The sequence below is a fragment of the Xenopus tropicalis genome, chromosome 4 (assembly GCF_000004195.4).
Source record: "Xenopus tropicalis strain Nigerian chromosome 4, UCB_Xtro_10.0, whole genome shotgun sequence".
Classification (NCBI taxonomy): domain Eukaryota; kingdom Metazoa; phylum Chordata; class Amphibia; order Anura; family Pipidae; genus Xenopus; species Xenopus tropicalis.
Window position 1 is genome coordinate 31,642,060 of NC_030680.2, and position 23,732 is coordinate 31,665,791.

At 40.0% G+C, this 23,732-nt stretch overlaps 2 protein-coding genes across 2 annotated transcripts in view; one reads left to right on the forward strand and one right to left on the reverse strand.

The window, feature by feature from the left end:
• Positions 1 to 10,021, forward strand: part of capn1 (calpain 1, (mu/I) large subunit) — a 32,334-nt gene extending 22,313 nt beyond the window's left edge. The window contains 14 exon segments of the mRNA NM_001013614.1: positions 551 to 625; positions 1,468 to 1,628; positions 2,046 to 2,218; positions 2,934 to 2,945; positions 3,143 to 3,354; positions 4,397 to 4,436; positions 4,719 to 4,784; positions 5,345 to 5,402; positions 5,490 to 5,554; positions 6,661 to 6,729; positions 7,012 to 7,090; positions 7,662 to 7,778; positions 8,795 to 8,853; positions 9,582 to 10,021. Coding sequence (NP_001013632.1) covers positions 551 to 625; positions 1,468 to 1,628; positions 2,046 to 2,218; positions 2,934 to 2,945; positions 3,143 to 3,354; positions 4,397 to 4,436; positions 4,719 to 4,784; positions 5,345 to 5,402; positions 5,490 to 5,554; positions 6,661 to 6,729; positions 7,012 to 7,090; positions 7,662 to 7,778; positions 8,795 to 8,853; positions 9,582 to 9,608 — 1,213 coding nt within the window. The 3' untranslated portion in view covers positions 9,609 to 10,021.
• A 2,181-nt stretch (positions 10,022 to 12,202) lies between these two features.
• Positions 12,203 to 20,777, reverse strand: slc22a20p.1. Its single transcript, XM_004913668.3, has 10 exons — positions 20,029 to 20,777; positions 16,987 to 17,090; positions 16,198 to 16,352; positions 15,823 to 15,991; positions 15,621 to 15,744; positions 14,481 to 14,596; positions 14,076 to 14,290; positions 12,901 to 13,009; positions 12,618 to 12,821; positions 12,203 to 12,506 (listed from the first exon to the last, which is right to left on the reverse strand). The coding sequence occupies exons 1-10, from the start codon at positions 20,392 to 20,394 to the stop codon at positions 12,350 to 12,352; spliced, it is 1,719 nt and encodes a 572-aa protein (XP_004913725.1). The 5' UTR covers positions 20,395 to 20,777; the 3' UTR covers positions 12,203 to 12,349.
• Between the last annotated feature and the right edge of the window lie 2,955 nt (positions 20,778 to 23,732).

Genomic DNA, 23,732 nt, shown 5'->3' on the forward strand with positions numbered 1-23,732 from the left:
ATATTCAACAGAAAATAATAAAAAATTAAGACCAATTGCAGATCTGAGAATAGCCCTCTGTGCAAGAAAATATTATTAGTGAAAAAAATAGGGTTATCAGGGATATGCATTCTGTGACCCACCATCTCCATCTCCTGGAATTCCACCAATAACCAAAACCCATCTTTTCTAAGTCTACCCATATATACAACATCATCTTTTCTATACAATGAAATACAGAGTAGAAGAGCATGCCTTCTGACTCCCCTTCTCTGCAAGCATAATAGTCATTTACATGTCATTGTAGCAGTCAGGTTTTTTTGGGTTGGCAAGGTAAATCTGACTGCTTGCACAAGGGTGATGGCTTTTTCCCTACGAGTATATCATTATCCCTTGGTCATAAGGTGTCTGTTTAAAAAGACCTAGGATTTAGTACACATTTTAAAAAACAGGATTTGGTTGTTTAGAAACTTTCTTCTCCATAAAACTTTAACACCTATAGCACACTAAAGACCCACACGGAAGGCCTAAGTGAACATTACAGTTACACTCTGAATTTTTTTCTGTATAGTTCATCTGAATGGAATTCTGTGGATGCAGCAGACAGTCAAGACTTGAGAATAAAAATGGAGGATGGAGAATTTTGGTGAGTCTATAAAAGTTATTGACTAAAAAGGAAAAGGTTTTAGCTTGCACACTCAGCATATAGTATAGTATAATATAATTTCTACAATCAGTATATACATAGGGACACAAACGCTATAGCAACTGCATGCAAGCAAATATTTATATATATATATATATATATATATATTACACGAGAACCATGATTATCCTGTAAATGATAGTATTATATATAGGTCTTAGTTATATAAATTGTATCTTATTTTCTCTTGATGATTGTTTGAAAATGTTTTATAAAAAAATAGAATAAAACTGATTGGCTGCAATGGGGCAATTTTAATTTATTTGGATCTGTTCTACAGTATAACTTTGGCATGTGTGGAAATATATTTAGTCTCTAGGACTCCACCTGTTACGGAGGAAGCACTGAGCTCCTTATTTGCTTTGCCAGTTATCAGGGTCTGTCTGGGCCACCCCAGGCCCAGTGCCAAAGATTGGGGCAGAGGGGTGGGGTTCGCAGTGAGGGTGGGTGGGCTTTTAGTTGGCAGCCCACCCCATTCTGACACTGCCAGTTCGTGAGCATTGAAACATTGAGTGCTACAGCCCCAGTAGGCTGAACTAATGATACATATTTGCCCCTTTATGACGCCACACTTTAGCACTTTTTTCAGTATGATGAACATATTGGCAGCCTCCTTCCCTTTTAATTTTTGTCCAGATTTTTTTTTGCACTGGTATAATAACAGTAGTGCTCAGCTTAGAGAGAACATTGGATGGTCCTTTGCTAAGTAAAGCTTGGTCACAATAAAACAAAGCCTTTATTGAGTGCTGATCAGTTTTTAATTCTTTGTGGCCTTCCCGTAGGATGGCTTTTGAGGACTTCCTTCGTGAATTTTCTCGCCTTGAGATCTGTAACCTCACACCCGATGCACTCACTGCCCGCAAATACCGCAAGTGGAACACAACCGTCTTTAATGGGAACTGGAGGAAAGGTAGCACAGCTGGCGGATGCAGAAATTTCCCTGGTACGTGAAACTATTTTTTTGGGATCTTTATATCTGTAGATCTATTTGAGAAATCTAATTTTAAAGAATCTTTATATTGCAAGATGGTAAGGGCCTCCTTTTTTATGAAGAAAGCATCAGGCGGTAGTGCCCCCAAAGTTACTAGGGGAGGCAAAAAGCCACTCCTGGTAACTTAAAGAGCAGAAATTTGGATCTGCTAGTGCAGAATGCAATTGCAATCTGCGCTAGTGTTGCGGCCCCCTGGTCTCCCTCCAGCGCAAGAATGGTATGCGCTGTGGGGTGAGGGGCGGCTCTGAGGTCAGAATTGCCCTTGGGAGAATGGTTAACGCTTAGGGCTGAGGAGAGGTCATATACATCCTGATCCTGTCAACTGCCAGTCTTTCTTTTTAACAATCACTCTGCTTCTGTTCTGCTTAGCCACATTCTGGATTAACCCACAGTTCAAGATAAAATTGGACGAGGAGGATGATGATGATGACTTCGGCTCAGAAAAAGGTTGCACATTCCTGCTTGCACTTATGCAAAAGGACAAACGCAAAGAGAGGCGCTTTGGGAAAGATATGGAGACCATTGGATTTGCAGTCTATGAGGTATGGGATCAACCAGAAGCTTTACCAAGCTGTACTTTCTGGAGCCTTATAGAATCTGTTTTATGAATGATTGTGTATGCCACTGCAAGGCCACTTGAGATAAGGATAAATATATGCACATATAGCTAGGTGCAGGGTGTACATAAATTGGGCAGACATTTTGTTATTGCAGTAAAGATAATTTTTAGACCTGAAATTAAAAAGGCTTTTATTATATAATTCCAGCATACAGAGAAGAGTTTTTTCATCTGTTGTAGAGCGTAGAGACTTTGTGTGCCAGCAAACGCAAATAATGAGTCAAATATCTATCAGATGGTCCCAAAGTAAAGGTGGCCATACACAGGCAGATTTCAGCTGCCAATTCGGGTCCTTCAGACCAATTCGGCAGCTTATCTGCCCAAGTATGGGTACCCCCGACGGGCCTACCTGACCGATATCTGGCCTAAAATTGGCCAGATCTCAATCAGGCAGGTTTGATTTTTCTTGTCTGATCGTGGACCGCATTGGCTCATTGATGTGGTCCGATGGCTCATATACCTGCCGTTTTAATTAGATCCAAAGGATCGAATTGACCAAACTGATGCAGCATCTAAAATCTAGTTTGATGCATGTGTTTCAGGAGATAAATTGCTTTGTATGTATTAGTAGGCACATGTAGATCAGTCATATTTTCCCTGATTCAGTATATAATAATTTTTTTTTTCCCCCCCAACAGGTTCCTTCTCAGGTGAGTATAACCCTGTCTATGAAAATGTTCCAGTAGTATGTCTTTCTGGCTACTGAGGTGTAAGTTACAAATATTATCCTCTTTAAGTAGTTTATTACTTGTGCATTTCTCTTTCTTTTATCTTTGCTTTTGATTTTCACTTCTCCACTTCCTTAATTCGATACTTTAGTCTGCACTTATTTTATTCGCTTCTTCAGTTTCATGGACAGTCTGGTGTGCACCTAAAGCGGGACTTCTTCTTACAAAACGCCTCCCGTGCTCGCTCCGAGCAGTTCATAAACCTGCGAGAAGTCAGCACCCGCCACAAACTGCCCCCCGGAGAATACATTGTGGTCCCTTCTACCTTCGAACCTAATGTGGAAGGAGACTTTGTTGTTCGATTCTTTTCTGAAAACAAGCATGGCTCTGTGTAAGTGAGCATAATCCCAGGGCTTTATTGGAAGGGGATATTGGGCTCTTTGCAATTCTAAATCTAATTCCCCCTATCATCATGTTACTGGATCTGGGTTTTTGGGTCTGGCATTTAATTTAAATTTCAATATGTGTTGCTCACGTATATCCGCAAGTGTAGTTGTGGTCCCTGCACTTTCCCTGCATTCAGCTGTGCGTACAACTACTTTAATTCAAAGGTATTTGCATCAAAATGTGCTGCATGCACCTCCCTATAATTGCACTTGGCAGCTCTCGTACTTCCTGCCTTTGTTTCCGAATGAAGCACTGCTGCACCTATTGATGCAGGGGAACCTTGGAGCTACCGCCACCTCCTGACCAGCCAGCGTTAACAGGCGCAGCAAAGTCGCGCCTAAAGAATCGAGCACAGATGTCGCTTGCACACAACACTAGGAAGGATGCCAAGTAGACTGTACAATTTAATCCGTTTTGCGACAATTCGCAAATGCAGTTGAGTAATTTTGGTAAACTGGAAGCAGTTGTAGGTATTGCACAGTAGTGCGACCGCAATGATGCCGGAATACTGGCAAAAAATCCTGCATTTTGGGGAAAATAATTGCAATTGTGCTTGAAATTGCACTTTGTTCAGTGCACTTGTGGACATACATGTGTCCTGAAATCCCTAGTGGAAATAATAAGTGAGGAAGTTCCATAAAACACACAGAACAGTATGCAGAATTGCTCATACAGGAATGTAATACAAGGTGTGAAATAGGTGTTTTCTCCATTTTCATTCTATTTTATCACAATTTTCCTCTGGCAAATGTATTTATAGATCAAGCTAAGTGATACTCATATTTGAATCTAAGTAAATAACATTTCTTTGGGTGAAAATTCAGCAATTTTATTTTGGCAGCAATATGGATATGCCTGCAAAATGTACAATGGCACTTTAATTTCACCCGCAATATCATTAAAAAGTCCATAGACAATCCAGTCCATTGCCGCCTTCTGAAAATCTAGCTTCTCCCGTCCTAATAAATCCATTTTTGATTCTGCAGTGAGATGGATGATCCATTATCTGCTGACCTACCTCCTGAGGTGAGTACCTGAATCAATTGCATTCTATTGTAATAATCATTCTTCTATTAGTGTCACTGTCTCATATTATTCTATGCCTGTGGCTTATATATTGTCCCGTTATACTACAAGCAACCTGACTATATGCTGGTTTTCTGGATAATTTGAAAGTCTCCTGAAGACTAAAGAATTTCACTTTTGTTCTAATTCTCTTATATCTGGTCTTGACCTCTTATGGAATCTTTTCTACAAGCCTATAGAAAGTCACACAACTGACATATTATTTTGTGTTTTGGTTCCCAGGAAGTACTGAGTGAGGCTGAAATCGATCAAGGGTTCAAGAACCTTTTCAAGCAGCTGGCTGGTGCTGTACGTATATATACAATAATATACATAGCTAGGAAGAGGCTGCCACATGCTATTGTGTATGTCAATTTTGGTCTCTGAGATTGCTAATAACAGCTGGCATGAACTGGCATCATTTTAAAGACATAATATTATGAGTGACTTGGGCACTGCACAAGTATGGCATGGTTTCCTATTACATTTCCAGGCCCCTACCATGGTTCTGTGGTATAATTATGGAGTTGCAAATTACTAGGCCAATCCATGGTTCTGTAAGACTTTCTACTGGCTTAGGCACAATTGCAACAGAAAATGCAATGTTAATAGCTATTGGCTAGACACAAATATAAATGTACATATATGGGCTTCCTAAGGACATGGGACTTCTAGGCCTTTATAATATGATTCTTTTATGAAACATGACCAGATGTTGATTTGACTTATGTGTTTTGCAATATTTGTTTTTATTTAAGGCAGAGGGCATTTTCTCAGTAGCTTTCAGTACCAAGCCCCTTAGTATATTGATATAGGAAGGTCTTATTTGTATAATAATCTAATGGTGACTGGTTCTTCTCCCCACGCAGGATAATGAAATCAGTGCTACGGAGTTACAGTCCATTTTAAATAAAATTATGTCAAAACGTAAGTGTGAAAGGTTGATATGAGGAGGTTTTCGGTAGCTGGGTACTCTCTGGTTGCTCTCTTTAATATTCCCTGTTCTCAATACAGATAAAGACCTTCGCACATCGGGATTTAGTTTGGAGTCGTGCCGCAGCATGGTGAACCTGATGGATGTATCCTTTCAGCTCTTATATCTGTGGGAATGCACACTGCTTTATTTTTTTTTAGATCTTTATACTTCATTATCACACATTTCCAGTCCAATTCCAGTGCAATGACAGAAATCATGTCATTGTCAGTGGAGTGTGTTTAACATGGTAGTGCAGTCATGGCATTAGCAGGAATGTTGGGATAGAGATAGAGCTGTACCTGCACAATTCATTAGTGTGCCTCTGCTGTCTCCCACCACCTTCATAGGGGAAAACGTTAATGAAGTAGAAAGGGTCAAAGTTGGCTTTGCACCCCAGCAGCATGTGCTTATTATTTTGAACTTCAAACCCGCTCTTGATGGCTCCCTCAATTAAAAAAAATCTCTGCATAAGCCAAAGTCAGGCAGTGTTTTCTGCCCGATTACTGAATTCCTACTGTTGCTGTCCCCTGACTGTTATGGTAATGCCAGATGGGGCACAATCAGACCCTATGCTGGCATCAGCCTATTCCTGTGCCTGCACCTAGAGTCATTGTGTCGGCCCAGGTGCAGGCACACAGAGCAGATTAGGTACCAAATGTGCAAGATTACATATTGGTGCCAAAATCTGCTCTAGGTGCTTGCTGGATGATGCCATTGTTGTGGGTGCAGGCCCAGGGAAAGGCTGATGCTAGCGTAGGGACTCATTCTCAGCCAGCACATAAACGCAGCCCCTTCTGGATGACAGAAATGTCATCTGCCTGTCACTAAACACACTTGGCAGTTTATAGCCCGAACATGCACATTTCAATGTGCCATTCCTTTCACTGCTATCTGGCAAATGGAAACATTATCCCTTATCCGTGTATTCAGTTAATCTGACATTAGCCTTATGGTTTTCAGTCCTTTACAAGGGCCTTTGTATGTATGAGGCCTTCTTTGTACAGTATGAGGGACTGATATGAACAATGTAAAATCTTTGTAACTCACTATGTAAACTGGGGGTGATGATATGACAATTATGTGTATATCACTTAAACATGCAATATGAGAGATAATTGGTCCACCACTTGCAAAATGCTGCACAGCACTGATACTGGGTTATATTCATGCAAAAACCAAGTGAATATGCTCCTTAATTCTCCTTTACAGAAAGATGGGAATGGGAAATTGGGACTGGTGGAGTTCAATGTTCTGTGGAATAAAATTAAAAATTACTTGGTAAGCCTTGCACTCTGCAATACAAGGTTAAAATTAAAGGAAATTTAAATACCAATGTTGAAAAAAAAACATAGGTTGTGATTTATTATACAGCTTGAAAATTCTGCAAACTCAGAAAGTGTGCTTCAGACCCTGCTGTATATAAGGCAATCCCTCTCCTCTATTGTACAATATACAATAAAATGTGTCTTACCTATACATGTAAGAACAGAAGAGAATAATGTGACTTAAACCCCAAAGCAGAAACCACAATTCTAACAGACTCTACTGTTTATTTAACAGACAGTATTCCGAAAGTTTGACATGGATAAATCTGGAAGTATGAGTGCCTATGAGATGCGTTTAGCTGTGGAGTCTGCAGGTAATTTCAGTGGAGCTTTAAAGATGGTGTTTGCCTGGGCTACAATAGATTCTTGTAAAAATACAAATTATGTATTATTTTACAATAGAATATTTGACCAATTACCCACACTCCAAATAAAACTCCCAGCAACCCTTGTTTCTTAGTGCACAGGTTGGCCATTCCTGATTTATATAGTTTATATATAGTAGATTGGTACCGCCTTACCCTGTTCCCCATCTTGTTTAACTCCAGTCCTGGCAGGAAAGGGAAGGGATTCCACAAGGCAAGAAGGGTTTGAAGGGAATCTAGATGTTTTCAAAGAAACCTTGAGCTGCCAGGAAGCAGTGTGGGAGTAAATGACACACCTCTTTCCATTCATTGGCTGATGTAACCTAGCATGTGTGTGTGCTTTTGGTTAGTGTGCAAGCACAGTGCATGATATGAGCCAGAGAGATGGAATTTAGTACATCACGTGGCAGGATTATAAAGAGGCACATACTGAATATTTTTCATGAAAAAGAATATAAGAATTTCCTTATATTTACTTAAAAATATTTTACACATCCATCTATTCCTTTTTTGTCTCCAGGTTTCAAGTTAACCAACAGTCTGCATCAGCTCATCATCACCAGATACTCAGAGCCTGATATGGCTGTGAATTTTGATAGCTTCACATGCTGTCTCATCAGACTGGAGACTATGTTCCGTGAGTACTTTCCTTCCATTTCCCTCTTTTAGTTCATATGGCAATGTAGTTCATATCGTAGGCTGTGAAAAAGCAGGAGCACTTCTAGGCAGCTAGAAAGGATGTGCTGATTTTAGTTCATCTGAACGGAACAAGCGAAACCGCTAGCACTGAGACAAGTGCAGTGGTCTTAATCCATTTATAATGCTATTACACCATTTTTGTGGTGCAAACAATACCCTAGTAACAAGTTCAGAAATTGTTGACACATAAGTTATCTAAATAACTAATCTAAATGTGTATGGCCAGTTTAAGGCTACTATCACACTTGTTGGATTTTCAGTCTGTGGAAAACGTAGGCTTAGAATCTGCCTCTACACTCATAAAAGCACCCAGACTGACGCAGTGGCTATGGTGCAGGCACAAGGAGCAAATTGCTGCGCAAAACTGCTCGACTATGCAGTTCTGCATTTATCCGCAGGCCAAAAATCCAACAAGTGTGGCTGTAGCTTTCTCCAAATGCTTCTAGATGAGCTGCTGATTTGTTTGACTTTGCTCATGGAGACCAGGAAGTAGAATGTGACTTTTGGTTAATTTTCAAATCTTGTCCTGTTTGGTGAAAGAATTAAAAAAACGATAGATATTGGCAAAATGTATGCTCAGCACAAGCCCTATGCACTGAATCAGTGTTAAAAAGGGGGGTAAATTGACTCTTTAAAGTGCTGCCTACATGGTGCCAAGTTGATGATCACATACCATAAAATGTTTAAAGACACCCAACCCATCTTTAAAAGACTGCTTACTTCTTAATAAAGTGTTCATTTTTTCAAGCATATTGTGAATTTACCATTTCAGGTCATGTTATCCCCTCTTTCAATAAATGTTTTGATCATGATTTTTGATTCTTGGCTCATTCTCCTGATCATTTCCCATCCTTTTTATATTTTCTTTCTTGAATTTATAGTGCTTGTTTTTCATTTTTATTCAAATGTTTTCTTCGTTGATTTTGTGAATAATTGGAAAATGTTCTTTCTCAGGTTTTTTCCAGGGTATGGACACAGAGAAGAAAGGAGTGATTCATTTTGACATTTTTAAAGTAAGTAAATGTGCAGTGTTTTTCTTTTTCCTTTCCTTTTCCCTTCTGTTTTCACCTTTTATTTGTTTACTTGTTATCTGCATCTTCTCTTCTTTTTCCACTTAGACTGGCCATACACATACCAATAATATTGTATAAAACAATTATGGTATGTGAATGCCAGCCCACTGATCCTAAGCAGTCTCCATGTTCTATAGATATCCGTTTAATGATTAGGTTTTTCCGGCTAGTAAATGGTACATCCCCAGATTAGGGGCTGAGAAGCCACTTCACTTCCTGCTGTTCTGTTTAGGCTTTTCGCCTGTACAGTCGGAACATAAAATGGTGGCCATACTGAGTATGCCCTTCATCAATTTGGCATATGGGCTGAATGTAAATCGTCGGTGGGATGGCATACGTAGCGCCGCGATTTGCCTAAGTCGCCTGAAGTTTCCTCTTAAGGTGACTTCAGCAAATCGTGGTGCCTCATATGTTATCACACTGCAATTTACATCCCCGGTGGGAGGGCATTGCGGGGAGATTAGTCGCCCACGACAACGGAGATTTGTTGCGGCGTGTGTCATGGCCCTTATTGTTAAGTCCATTGTTTTATTTGTCCCCATCTCTGCACCTATTTGTACTGTCTTTATTTGTGTTGTTTCCATCTAGCACATGATTATTTCTGCAACTGACTTATTCCCTCTTTTGCTCTTAGCACCCTGTCACAATCTTATCTGTTTTTTTCCCAGTGGCTCCAAATGACAATGTTCGCATAGAAAAATCCCAATTCTGCATGGGTTGGGTCCCCCAACGCTCCTGTGACTTTCTGCGAGTGCCTTTCAACTGCTGCTGCTGCTGCTACTGCTGCTGCTGTGGTGCCAAAGCAATACTATAAGGATTTCTCTATCTGCACTCTCAGGCATCTGCTCCCACGTGGTATCTGTTTTATCACTCTCACATCCCCTATCATTCCCCTTTCTCTACCCTACCAACCAGTAAGACTGCTCTTCTCTCACCTCTGTAGTTAGCGTGCAAAGATAATCTATCCTCTTGTCACCAAAATGTATTTTGGGGATACAAATATGCCTCTTTAGGTCATGCCTGTGACCCAGATATCTGTAGTTACTCTTATAGTGTCATTTTGTACTGGATTTTAGATGCCAAAAATAAAGGCTCATTCTGTAATGTGTACGGGCAAAAATATGCACTTGTATAATATATTAGGGGGTATTTCTTTTTCTTTGCATATTAGTTAAAATGGCAAATTTCCAAAAATACATATTTTTCTACGTTTGAAACACTGGCTTTTGTTCTTTGTCAACTGATGGTACAGTTTCATCAGGAAATCAATCTTGCCTTATGGTGTCTGACTTTCTGCTAGTAGAAAGTTATTAGTAGCACTAAGTGGAAGAATATTCTGTATCAGTCCATAGGCTAATATCACACAGGTTAGTAGAAAATGCAAAAAAACACCGGTTGCACCTTACTTTGACTAAAAAACAGTCTGTCAACGGTGGTACAGACCGTTTTTAGCTCCAATGCACATTTTTTGGCCTGTCAGTGTGGTTTCTTTTTAACGGGTAGTTCACCTTTGAATTAAGTTTTAGTATGATGTAGACAGTGCTACTTTAAAATAATTTTTGAATTATTGAGCTTTCAGCAGATCTCCAGATTGGAATTTATGCAGCTATCTGATTGCTAGGGTCCAATGTAACCGAGCAACCAGGCGTTGGTTTGAAAGAGAGACAGGAATATGAAAAGAGGAGGGCCTAAATAGAAAAATACCGTAAGTAGTAAAAAAGTAACAATGACAATAAATTTGTAACCTTGCAGAGCAATAATTTTTTGACTGCTGGGGTCAGTGACCCCCATTTGAAAGTTAGAAAGAGTCAGAAGAATAAGGCAAATCATTCAAAAACTATAACAAATAAAGAATGAAGACCAATTGGAATGTTTCAAAGAATATGCCATTCTATAACATACTAAAAAAATTAATTTGTAGGTGAAACACCCCTTTAAAGCTAATGGAAAATGATACAACCCATATTCAGCACTTCTTAGCTGGCATAGAAACCTCTCTTGTGACATTTAAATGGAACATGGGGGTTCTTGAGGTGCTTGAAGTGCTGCATTTTTAAGTACCGATTAACAAGCTCTGTGTATATTTCCATTGCAAAAAAGACCAATGTAAGACTATGAGGGATTATCTTGGATCCTGTAATTCTGCGTTTCTTGGCACCACATTTTTTTAGGCCACTGAAAAAGATTGTACTTAATGTGCTACATATACAATTACTCTGAATGCTATTCTTTTGTACACTTAGGCACTGACTAGTGATGTGCTGGTCAATAGATTATTGACCAGTGCCCGACCCTAACCTGCCCTACCCCAAAATCTGCCCTTGTTGTGTCAAAATGCTTGATAAAGTTGTGCCTAAACCCTCTTGACTGAGGGAGGGTGCACCCAAGTTTCTAGTGGTAGCAATACAAGTGCTCACTGTCTCCATTTGGGTATGTGGGAATACCAGAAGGTGGGGGGGCAGTATCGGTATTCACTGCTCCTGTCTGTTTCTGTCATTACTGCCAGTAGATAACCAAGGAAAAAAATGTTACATTATGGGCAACGGGCATTGAAATTGCACCAACTTCATGAAATGTAAAGTGGACGGTAATAAACTGTCTAATAAACATTATTACATTGTGAAATGTGATTTTTTTTATTTTTTTTTTAACTATTTTTGCAAATTTTGTTCTGTTAATGCTGTTTATTGCTTAAATTATTTTACAGTTACCAAAATGTTATACTTGTACTAGGAGGGCTTTGTTGTGATGGCACAAAATATTTGATTTACTCCTGTGGACATAGATCAACAGAGCATCCCACTTAACCCCTTGGGGATTAAAAAAAAAAGGGCCCATTATTTCATTTTTAACAGATGATTTTGAGATCCTGGATATCTTCATAATGGTTGTTTTTTTTTTTTTTGGCTCTTTTATTAATTGGTAGCTGTGTCCCTACAGTTGTGTCACTGAGCAGAAAGATGCTGGTGTGGGTCCTACAATGGCAACATTTTGCAGCGAACTTGAGGTTTTGCAAATTAGGGTCTGGTTAGTACAGGGTGGCCAGAACAGTTCCATTCTGAATGCATAACTCTGATTGACGTCTTTTCAAACCTGGCAATACACCCTGCTCAAGTTTCTGTGTAGCATCTTGATGCAAACCTCTCTAGCGCATGAATTCTCTTTGTGGCACCTGTACACAGCATATGGTCACCTGGAAGGCCAGATATTGTGTGACTATCATATCCGGGCTTAATGTTGGCTTGTACAGCAACTCTATGATAGTCAGTGCACAGGGCACAATATATGCTACCATTTAACACCATTCTCTTGTTCTTGGAATCAAACTTAAAATGTTATTGAGCATTACATAAATAACAGAATATTCTTTGTTTCGGTTGTTCTTGAGTGACAGTCCATATCAGAAACCACAATAAAAAATAACAGGTCAATGGTTTCAGACTGTGTCCACCATAAGTGGCTTGGGTGGTGCAGAGTGTGACTGACTTTGGTTCAGTGGCATTTCCTCTTTGGGAGCCATGTTTTGTGACTCACACTGGTTCAGAGGCACCTCCTCCTTTAAAACCTTTTTAAGGGTATGTTTGCCTTGTGACCTAAAGAGAAGTAGAAATGTTACATAGAAGTAATAGATACTGGATAAAAACACATAGTGGAATGTGTTCAAATGTAACTATGTGATGCTCAACAAGATCCTAGATAATTACCTGGCTTCCACCTCTTCCACACTTTCTGGCAGCTGCTGGTTGTTGGTTTCCATGAGAAATGTGGCTGCACCTCCTGCTATTATAGCAGCAATGCCATAAATTGCAGATGGTAGGATAGGTGAGATTTCCCAGAGTAACAATACCAATGGAGCCACCACAGAGCCCACTCGGGCCATCATTGCAACAACGCCCATGCCAGTCTGTCTATATATGAAAGAGATGGAATTGTTGTAAGCTTAACTTTAATACACAACCCACTGTTACTTAAAGGCTCACCACCAACCTGATCACCGTGGGAAACAGTTCTCCTGAGAACAGGTAGGCACAAGCAAAAGATGCTGCCATGCATCCTTTCCCAAAAACAGCCAGGACCATACGTAATATCTTCATTCCTGGAAGGAGATAAGGAATTAGCTGCTATATTTACCCCGAATGGTAACATTTAAGGTAGCTTTATCACAGAAAAACTTACCTACTTTGTATTCATTCCTATGGGTTTTTAGGAGGATACCTAAAAGTTAGAGTTCACCATTTGATAAATATGCTTCTAAAAATCCAATAGGAATGAATAGAAACTGAGTGAATTGCTTTGTGGTGAGCTCTAATCTCACATTTTGATAAATCTGCCCTAAGGGTAAAGACACACATAACTACTAGTAGCAGCTACTAATACCAGAAAATACCCTGCCATAGACAATACTGAGAATTGCCTCTGCTAAAACACACATAGAGACAATTATCAGCAAATTATCAGCATTGTCTATTTTAGTAGCCATGACAAGTAGCTGCTACTAGTAGCTCCATGTGTCTTCACCCTAAGGGCTGAGGCACACGGGGAGATTAGTCGCCCGCGACTAATCTCCCTGATATGACATCACACCGGCGAGAGTGTAGATTGTCGGTGGGATGGCATACGTGGCAACATCGGCGATTTCGGCAAATCACCGGCGCCGCGTATGCCATCCCACTGCCAATTTACATTCTTGCTGGTGGGATGTCATATTGGGGGGACTAATCTCCCCGTGTGCCACAGGTGGCCATACACAGACGTTTTAGCTGCCGATATCGGTCCTTATCTGGCCTGAAATCAGGCAGATCTCGATTGGGCAGGTTTGATTTTTACATCGGATCAGGGACAACATTGGCCCTAGGGCCAAACGATCTAATTAGCCAGATATCGCCCACCTGTAGGTGGGCATATCAGGAGAAGATCCGATTGCTTGCCAACCTCTGATCTTACAGTGTATGCCCACCTTTAGCTTTCTTGGATGTTGCTCAAAGTATTGTACCTTTTATATTTTAACTAATGTAGTAGGTCATTGGCAGCCAGCTGAGCCTCATACCTTCATGCTCCTATCCACATTTCAACAACCACATCTTAGTGCCAAGTAACTTCCCTATGATGCCCCCTTCTTAGTGAGAGAAAGTTTAGTTTAGTTTAATGCCAGTTCTGCTCACCCTGAGGAATAAAGGCATTGGTCAGCAGTGCCACCCCAGATAAAATCAGTACTGTAGCTTGTGTCACTCGGCGTCCCATGTATGTCATAAGCAGTGCAGCAACCACTTTAGCAGGCATATCAATGGCTCCAAAGGTAAACTGCAGCAGGAATATACTGATCCCAAAGTTCTGAAGGTCCATACCAAGCCCATAAAATGCAACACCTGAAGAAAACCTGTGGTACAAGTAACATAAAAATGAAGCTACTAAACAATGGATATTCAACTTGGGTCTCTCTTTTAATAGATGTATTACAAACCTCAGCGTCCTCAAAAAAGATGGGGTGCTGGGGGATGCAACTAAAGAGTCATAGTTTGGGGGATGACTGTTATTGGTTTGCAAAGAATGAGTGTGAGATTCCTTACCATACCATCATGAGGCATATTGTCACTTTACGCATTCCAGGAGTGCGAAACAAGTCAAATAATGAGTGTGGACGTTTAACTTGGTTCAACTCAGATTGCATGTGAGAGATAAGTATCTGAAAGAGAGTACAATTATTTTTTTAACCACTGGGGGAATCTTGTCACTTGGCCCTACCCTGAGCCAAGTGACTAGTAAGCAGGGCAATCTGCATACAGTATCTACAATAGGTTTAACCATTAGGTTTTAACTTCTTGTCAGGGCTTCAAGGTCTTGTGAGCAGCAATAGAAGGAAGCTTAGCATTGGAGAACAGGCCAAAGATAGGGTATCCAGAAAGTTAAATAAACTGCTAGTCAGAAAGGCAATGTCCAAGGCAGGCAGCAATCAGAGTCAGGAACAGGCAGAGAGTCAAGATCAATTGAAATCAGCAACAGAACACAATTTAGATTGCACCTAGGAACTTTTCAAGAAAGACCTACATTTGGGCATTGAATCCAAGTCTTCAGCATCCTTTTATTTTTTTTAGCTGCACAATGTGGTGCTAATGTAGAGACATTACTGTGTTGTACTGATTGCGGCACAACCCAACACTTCTATACTGTAAATAGGGTGTCATGTAGCATATTTGCACTGGTAGACTATAATGCCAAGTGGGTTTCATTTCAGCCTTTTACATGGCATGTCTTGTAAATGTAAAACACGATCATAGAAATATAGTAACATAGTCAATGAGGTTGTAAACAGACACATGTTCTTCAAGTTCCTCCATTTTTGTCTAAATGAAACCTGCCTAATTGCTAGTTAATGCAAAGGAAAGTGACAAAATCCAAACCCATCTGAAGCCTCTTCAATGTGTCTCGGGGGAAGAATTTTACTGACTCCAAGACGGCAATTACTTTGTACTGTGACTTAATTTCAGCAACTCTAAATTATCTTAATTTACAAAAAGGCAGCAGGCGCTTTCAGGCTCACCTCCAATCCGCTCCCTTTAGGTTGAAAAAAAACGCCAGACAGAGAGCAGCGGAGCCAAAGCTCCATGTGCCTGTAGCCTAAAGATTGGGAATACCCCACCGCAAACAACAGGTATTATCATCTTCATTTGATCTGGGATGATACAAAAGTTGTCAGTATAAATATTTACCATCTCAGATAACTTTTGTCCTTCCTCCCTTTTTCCATTTATTATGGCTACTCTTTGTAGAGCTTTTAGAGCTTCATGAGATCGACCCTTCAGTATAAGCCAACGTGCAGATTCTGGGACCAGCCTGGACAAGAAATATAAGGCATTGTTATAACTGCATTATAGATAATGGGAGAACAAATGTATAACACTTTCTCCTTACCAAGAATACAAGAAGAAAAAGTAAAATGGGGCAGATACAGCAAATTGCAGCCAGCGCCATTCTCTGATGCCGTATGCCAGTGCTGCTAACAGAATCTGACCACAGGTAAAGCCAGCAGCGAAAAGTGTTCCCATGATAGTTCTTCCCTTTGGCGGTGTCCATTCAAGAACTGTGAGGAAAGGATATATATATATGCTTTAGTACCTACATACTAGCCAATTTATTACATGAATTGCTTTGAGCTGATCATATTGTAAATACAATGGTGCTTAAATGTTATTAAAATAAGAATGCAGTAAAAATGTCCAGTTTTTTTCTTGACACAAATCTACATGGATAAAGGATTGTTAAGCATTAGGCCTGAAAATGTCATACTCAGAGAGTTGGTATTGAGAGTGATGCCTGAGAATGCTATCCCACAGAGACATCGGAATGTGCAGTATGTAATAAAGTTGGGAAGGAAAGCAGCACAGGTTCCACAGACAGCCATTACGAGGTTTGAGCCAATCAGGAGAGCCCTCCTTCCAAGTCTGTACCAAAAAATAAAAATTAAACAAAACTTGTATCTGAAGGACATTATACACGCATACCTACATGTACAGATTATCCCTCTGCATAATGAACTTGTACATACAAAACTGTCACGGGTGAAGGGAGGGGGTTGTACACTGGTAATCTAATTATCTACTTGGCAAGGACCAAACATGGAGTAGGTGCAGTCTCATTGTTTCCCATTTTTAGCTTAAAAAATAACAAAAAAAATTGTTTGTGATTAAAATAGGCAAAAAGTAATCGGGTTCACCTGAAAAAGGGTTATTTCCTCAAAATGTTGGGCACATAATGAGCATATAGTAAGGCTTAGCCTCGCGAAAAAGAGACTAACCGCTATACCGTCATACATAATTAAGAGAATAATTTGTACAAATGTGTGAATTACCAAAAACTCCCAGAGAGACCTGGTAGTGTGGTCTAAGCATAAAGTATAGGCAGCCTCCAGAATTTACAGTTCAGGGTTTGTGCCATTCCCTTTTGCTGCATGATTTTGCACTTTGCACTTGCATTTGTAAATCAGATCTCCACCGTCACGTGAGTTAGTAACCAAATGTGCAGCCACAGAGTGATCGCAAACAATTGCTAAACAATTTTGTATCATTTATAAAGTACCTGTCGGACAGTCCTCCAAGCAGCACAGCTCCCACCAACACTCCTGCCATGTAGATGGACTGGGCTATTTGCCTCATTTTACGAAGTTTACAGACCAAGTCCCACTGTAATATTTAGAAAACATTGAAGACAAGATCATTTCTGACACTACCACAAACATTTATGTTTTACAAAAACTGAAGGACAGTTTCAACCACAGCAGTTTAAAACATACTGTATGCATTTAGCTTCTCATTCTCATTCTCAGTCAAAGGCTTTAAACAATAAATAAACCCAAAAGGATTGCTTTGCAACCAATATGGATTCAGACAGCTTAGTTCTCATTAAGTAGAAGCTACAGTTTTGCGGAGAAAAAAATTATTTTTTTAAAAATTAGAATTATTTATTTAAAATTTGCCCTATAGGAGAAGGCCAGTCCTTAATTCAAAGCTTTCTGGATATTGTGTTTCCAGAATAAAGTATCCCATACCTGTAACTGTATCTGGAAGGAAGTTTTAAGGTCACAATGCCTAAAGGCCTTTAGGCAAATATTTGTCATTGAAAGTCTTTTTAAATGTATTTGGTTTAGTAACAAGATTGATATGATAAAAAAATTATTAAAAATGTAATGTGATAAAAAAATATTTTAGTTCTATTTTATTCCAATCATGTGATTCACTCTAACCCTTAATAACAGCAGCATTAGATCCTTCTGTTGGGTTATATTTTACACATGCAACATTACAGCCAGGTGACTTTATTACACATAAGGAGGGTGGGGGAAATAAGGAAATCTCCCATGTGGCCCCCCCTAAAGTCACCGACTAACTAAGAGGTTAGAGAGCTGAAAGCAGGAAGTAGAGTTCTGGCTATTATGTTAGACATCTGCTCACATCAGCATTTATAGATTAGAAATTTGCCTAACTAACAATATTACAAATATTTTTTATTTTGCACAGTCTATCCATTTTACCCAGTTTGATTTCTACACTGAACTGTTCCTTTACGACACACCCTTAAATTCATATGCCTCCTCCCCTGTGGATAGCACAGCAACCCCTAGCATATAATAAGTACACACCTTAGGGACCCCCTAACAGCTATTTCCAAATGCTAACAAACTCCCAGAACAAACGCCTGCCAGGTTCACCTCCCACAGGCAGCGTAGGGCAGGCAGAGTATGGAACACACAGGCAGCATAGGACAGGAAGATTATGGCACACACAAGCAGTATAGGGCAGGCAGATTATGACACACACAGGCAGCAGAGGGCAGGCAGAGTATGGCACACAGACAGCATAGGGCAGGCAGAGTATGGCACACATAGGCAGCATAGGGCAGGCAGAGTATGGCACACAGGCAGTATAGGGCAGATAGAGTATGGCACATGCAGGCAGTATAGGCAGGCCCGGATTTGTGGAGAGGCCACAAAGGCCCGGGCCTAGGGTGGCAGAAACCTGGGAGCGGCATGCCGCCCCGCCGCACTAAAATCTAAAAAGTTTTTTACCCATATGGAGCAATGAGGGGATTTCTCCCCACTGCTCCGTATGCAAGTTTGGCCCACTGCACCCCCCCCCGCGCTGTTCGCGCATGCGCGCGCAAACCCCTCTCCCCTGTATCACACATTGGCACTCGGGGGGAGCCGTGCGACCGGGGGCGGCCAATTTGGAAGTCCGGCCCTGAGTATAGGCCTGAGGTGTGAACTATGTGGGCGCTTACATTCTGAGTCTAAGTTGTGAACAATGCAGGGGGTGAACAAAACAGGAACTAAAAGGTATGAACAATAGAGAGGCTTAAAGGTGTGAATGATACAGGGGATTACAGCCTGAATACAAAGTGTGAGCAATGCAGGCAGGCAGTTAATCTCAGTACTGATACCATTTAAAATTACTTAATCCTAAGTAATATATAATTAGTCCATATTGGAGGCAAAACAATCCTATTGGGTTTATTGAATGTTTAAATCATATTTTAGTTGACCTAACCTATAAAGACCCAAAATACAAAAAGATCCCTTTTATGGAAAACCCCAGGTCCCAAACATTTTCAATAACAGGTCCCATACCTATACTGTACGTAAATTGTAAACTGTCCTGTCATTTTATTACTACTGCACTGCATGAAAAAGTATACATATTGGGTTTGTTAATACATATTTAATAGATGGTTAAAAAAGAAACCATGTGTATTACATCAAAAATACACCATGCTCCTTTATTACATGCAAGGGGTCTCTAGGGGTGCATACGTTCTAAATACAACCCATGCTATATCCATTGCTAGTCCTGTGCCCTTTCTAGGTGCCCCTGGAAAGCAATAATATGAATGTGTGTGTCTATGCTAAAACTAAACTAATATGCTTTCACTTTAATTCCCAAAAGTATAGATTTGTCAAATCCAATATGATATATAATAAGCCTCTCAAAATTTTCTTTTGGTAACATATGAACTATGATAGCTGTGGTAAATAGCTTGCAGTTTCTTGTTTAAAAATCAGGTAATATTTACTTTAAACTTTAGTTTTCAAAAACCTACTGCCCTAAGTTTATACATTTATACCTGGTGCATCATGAACATGAAGACTGAGAGGGAAGAAGGCGCGACTTTCATAAGTACTGGCAAATAATGCCCAGTGTTGTGTCTTAGTAAACCTTGTTTTAGAAATGTTGCCCCCCCCCCCCCCCCCCAAGGAAGGGCCTGCTTCAGTAGTTCTAAATTAATACTCTTATGGAAGCATTGGCTATTTTTGAAAATCTGATTTTAAATGGATAAGGCATCTGTTATGTGAGCTTTAGAGCACCTGGATCTGAAATTGCGGCATTACAGTACAAAGAAATAGGAGAAAACTGTATTTATAGAACATACAAAATATATAATACACAAGAACCCTGAATTATATCATAGAAATGGTGCTTAGTTATATCATTAGTTATAATCAGTGCTGGCAATATAAATGTGCTTTTATAGGGTCATGGAACTCCTCAGTGACTTACAATATTCTTATTGTAGGGGGTACATTATTTACTACAGAAAGTAGCTCAGCCTGTGCTAGCTGTGCCTTACCTCTGTGACAATGGTGGAAGAGAAGTCACTCTTATCATAGACCCATCCATCTTCACAAGGTTCTGTATGGTTTGTTGAAGTACCATTTGTCCACATACTATGCAGGGCTTTCCTGTAACGTAAGCAGCTTAAGGGCTTTTCACTTTCATCCATAGGAATAAATGCTGGCAGATGATCCTGGTCATAACCCATCGTATTGTTGTCCAATGAGGGTACCCAACAACGGTGTGCAGGAACAGCAGCACTGAAGTTTTGCAAAAAGTTATGGCAACCCATAAAGAGCATCGGAATTAACAACATGGTAGTATGGATTATCTGAAACCTTCCCAAGCCACCAACACTCAGCAGGAGGTCATTGAAACCCATTGAGATTCGTTCTACAAATGTTCCCCAGGACTGTAGCTCAGTAGTGTGAAGGCAACTTGACCTTATTTTTGCCGTCTGAGTAAGGTATAAATCTTTGCAGTGTGTTGCTCTTGGTTATTTTTATTGTATATTTTCTGCTGCCCTCTGTGTATCAGTGGCTAAACTGGCAGCAGGTGGAAAGTCCAGGGAATATATGTCTCATGCATCTACTTTCTTTTATTGGAATGGTTCACAGTCTCTATAATATTTAATTTTTAGCCTGGTTAAAACATCACTATTTGGCATCTCACAGGGGCATTTAGAATGTAGAGAAAAGTAGAAGGGATTTTTCCATACAGTAATTGCATAAACTGCCTCACTGTCCAGTTAGAAGACTAAGCTAATGAAGATCTAATGTAAATATACATCCACTTTATAGAATGTTTTGTTTTCCATTTCAGGTCATTGTGTGTCATTGCCAAAACTCTCCTTTGCAAATTGTTTTTGAGAAATATGAATGGATATTGTCATATTAATCACAGGCATTCATAATAAACAAGTGTCGTAGTAAGCCTGCTATTTGACACTGGGTACTTATATAATAAGGAAGCTCTCAATCATATCCACAGAATATGTGCAGAGCTTATAATCTTGTTCTGTAAGGTTTTCGCCCAGACTGACATTAACACAGTTGGCATACTCATTTATAGAGATAGTGTAGTGCTGGAACAACTTGTGACGCATCACAAGATCCAACAATTTTAATCAAGTGATTTTATCTCTAACATCTATTACTAAGAAATGTTTGTTTAAAGATTTGGATATAACCTTACTAACCTGCTGATCACTGAAACTACCTTAGGTATAGAATAGAGCTCAGGATAACAGAGTTGTAAATCATGTCCTGAATCGAATAGTTGAATAGTTAATTTTTTTATGCTGCCACACTTAAGGTGGCCATACACGGTCGATTGTAGACCGATTTGGCAGCTTATCGGCCTGTGTAGGCCTGTCCGACCGACATCTGGCCTGAAATCGGCCAGATATCAATCGGGCAGGTTAAAAAATTTAGTAGGATCGGGGACTGCATCGGCTTGTTGATGCGGTCACCGAACGGATTGTACCTATTACCAGCGTTCTAATTCGATCGTTTGGCCCCAGGGCCAAACAACCGAATTAGCCTGAATTCACCCGATATCAACCACCCGTAGGTGGGGGATATCTTAACCCAGGGGTAGGGAACCTATGGCTCGGGAGCCAGATGTGGCTCTTTTGATGGCTGCATCTGGCTCGCTGCCAAATCTTTAATAAAAAAAATAACGGGGGGGGGGTGGCCTGCACTTGGCAGATAGAAGACATGTCCTAAGCCATAGAACACGTCTTCTATCGGCCAAGTGCAGGCCATGCCCTCCTCCGCATCGCATCCGGCATCCTTGGCACCCACCCTACCATGCCCCTGCGCTTGACAGATAGAAGACGTGTTCTAAGCCTTAGAACACGTCTTCTATCCGCCGAGCGCAGGCCATGCCCTCCTCTGCATCGCATCCGGCCACCCTACCTTGCCCCGCAGCATCCGCGGCCAAACATATTGTATGGCTTTCACGGAATTACATTTTAAAATATGTGGTGTTTATGGCTCTCTCAGCCAAAAAGGTTCCCGACCCCTGTCTTAACCTGTACAGCCACTTTTAACTCGACTTTTGGCATATTGTACCGCCTTACCCATGGTCAGATCTTCCCACTGAAGAACAAATTGCACTGATCCAGCAAATCTGTGCAAGAGCAGTACACAAAATATAGGCCCATGCAAATAGTTTGCCACCTTTCCAGTAACAATTGTGGTGCATCAGTCTAACTAGCAAAACCCACATGGACTGTACATATACATCATACAGTTATTATGGGAAGTAACTGTTTGTTTTTAAGTGTGTTTCAAATAATTATAAACCCTAATGCATTAAACGGTGATGCAGAACAAGATCAAATAAGATCATGCGCAGGGTGTCCATTTAATTTACACACGTTATTTTAACCTGATTACCCCATAGGTCTTCACCCCTGTGCATTTTAGCACGTTTTAAATAATTCCTATTTAAATTAAAGGAATACTGTCATGGGAAAACATGTTTTTATTAAAATGCATCCGTTAACAGAGCTTCTCCAGCAGAATCTTGCATTGAAGTCCATTTTTCAAAAACACAAAGTTTTTTTATTTACATTTTGAAATTTCACATGGTCCTAGCCATGTTCTTCATTTACCTGTGTGCCACAACAATCTGTAGAACAATGGGAAGGGAGCAAGATAGCAGGTATCAGAATAGCACTCAATAGTAAGAAATCCAAGTCTGGCTTGGGACTCCTCCAGTTACATGGGAGTAGGAGAAACAATAGATTACCAGAAAGCAGTTCTAATGTGTAGCGCTGGCTCCTTCTGAAAGCTCAGACTCAGGCACAATGCACTGACATGGTGCCTACACACCAATATTACAGCTACAAAATAATATACATTTGTTGGTTCAGGAATAACATTTTAAATGGTTGAGTGAATTATTTGCTATGTAAACAGTGCAATTTAGAAATAAAAAGTATACTATAAAAATCATGAAAGAATCACATTAGATCCTCTTTGGCTTACATTTATCAGTACATGAAACTGTTTCTGGTTTGGCCAGGCCCAATATGTATTAATATTATATATTGTATTATAAAGCAATAGTCCTTATAATTTTTGTTAATCCATAACTAATAAAAAAAAATGACATACTTTTTAAAGTTTTATTTACTATAGTACAGTATAGTACTTGCTAGGGGCCAGATAATCTCTTGCAGGGCCACATCTAAGCTTGAAGACACACAGAGCTACTTGAATACAGGTATGGGATCCCTTATCCAGAAAGTTCCGAATTATGGAAAGCCCATCTCACATAGACTCCATTTTAATCAAAGAATTCACATTTTTGAAAATTATTTTCCTTTTTTCTAATAATAAAACAGTACCTTGTACTTGATCCCAACTAAGATATAATTAATGCTTATAGGAGCCAATACAATCCAATTGGGTTTATTTAATGTTTAAATTATTTTTTTTATAGACTTAAGGTAGGAGATCCGAATTACAGAGAGACCCCTTATTCAGAAAACCCCAGGACATTCTGGATAATGGTTCCCATACCTGTACTTACAATTGCCTCTGCTAAAACACATAGAGACAATTTTTAGTAAATGATCAGCTTTGTCTATTTCTGTATGTTGGACAAGTAGCTGCTGCTAGTAGCGCTGTACTTATACCCTAACACAAGGGCCTGTAGCTAGAAAGCACTGCTATAAATCTTCCCCTACAGAACAAGAGTCTTCTCTCA

Coding starts and splice junctions, on each gene's coding strand:
- slc22a20p.1 (XM_004913668.3), bottom strand. CDS start 20,394: ATGGGTTTCAATGACCTCCTGCTGAGTGTTGGTGGCTTGGGAAGGTTT. Junction 14,597..15,620: donor GACAAAAGTTATCTGAGATG/GTAAATATTTAT, acceptor ACTCTCTTTCAG/ATACTTATCTCTCACATGCA. Junction 13,010..14,075: donor CAATGCCTTTATTCCTCAGG/GTGAGCAGAACT, acceptor ATCTCCTTCCAG/GAATGAAGATATTACGTATG.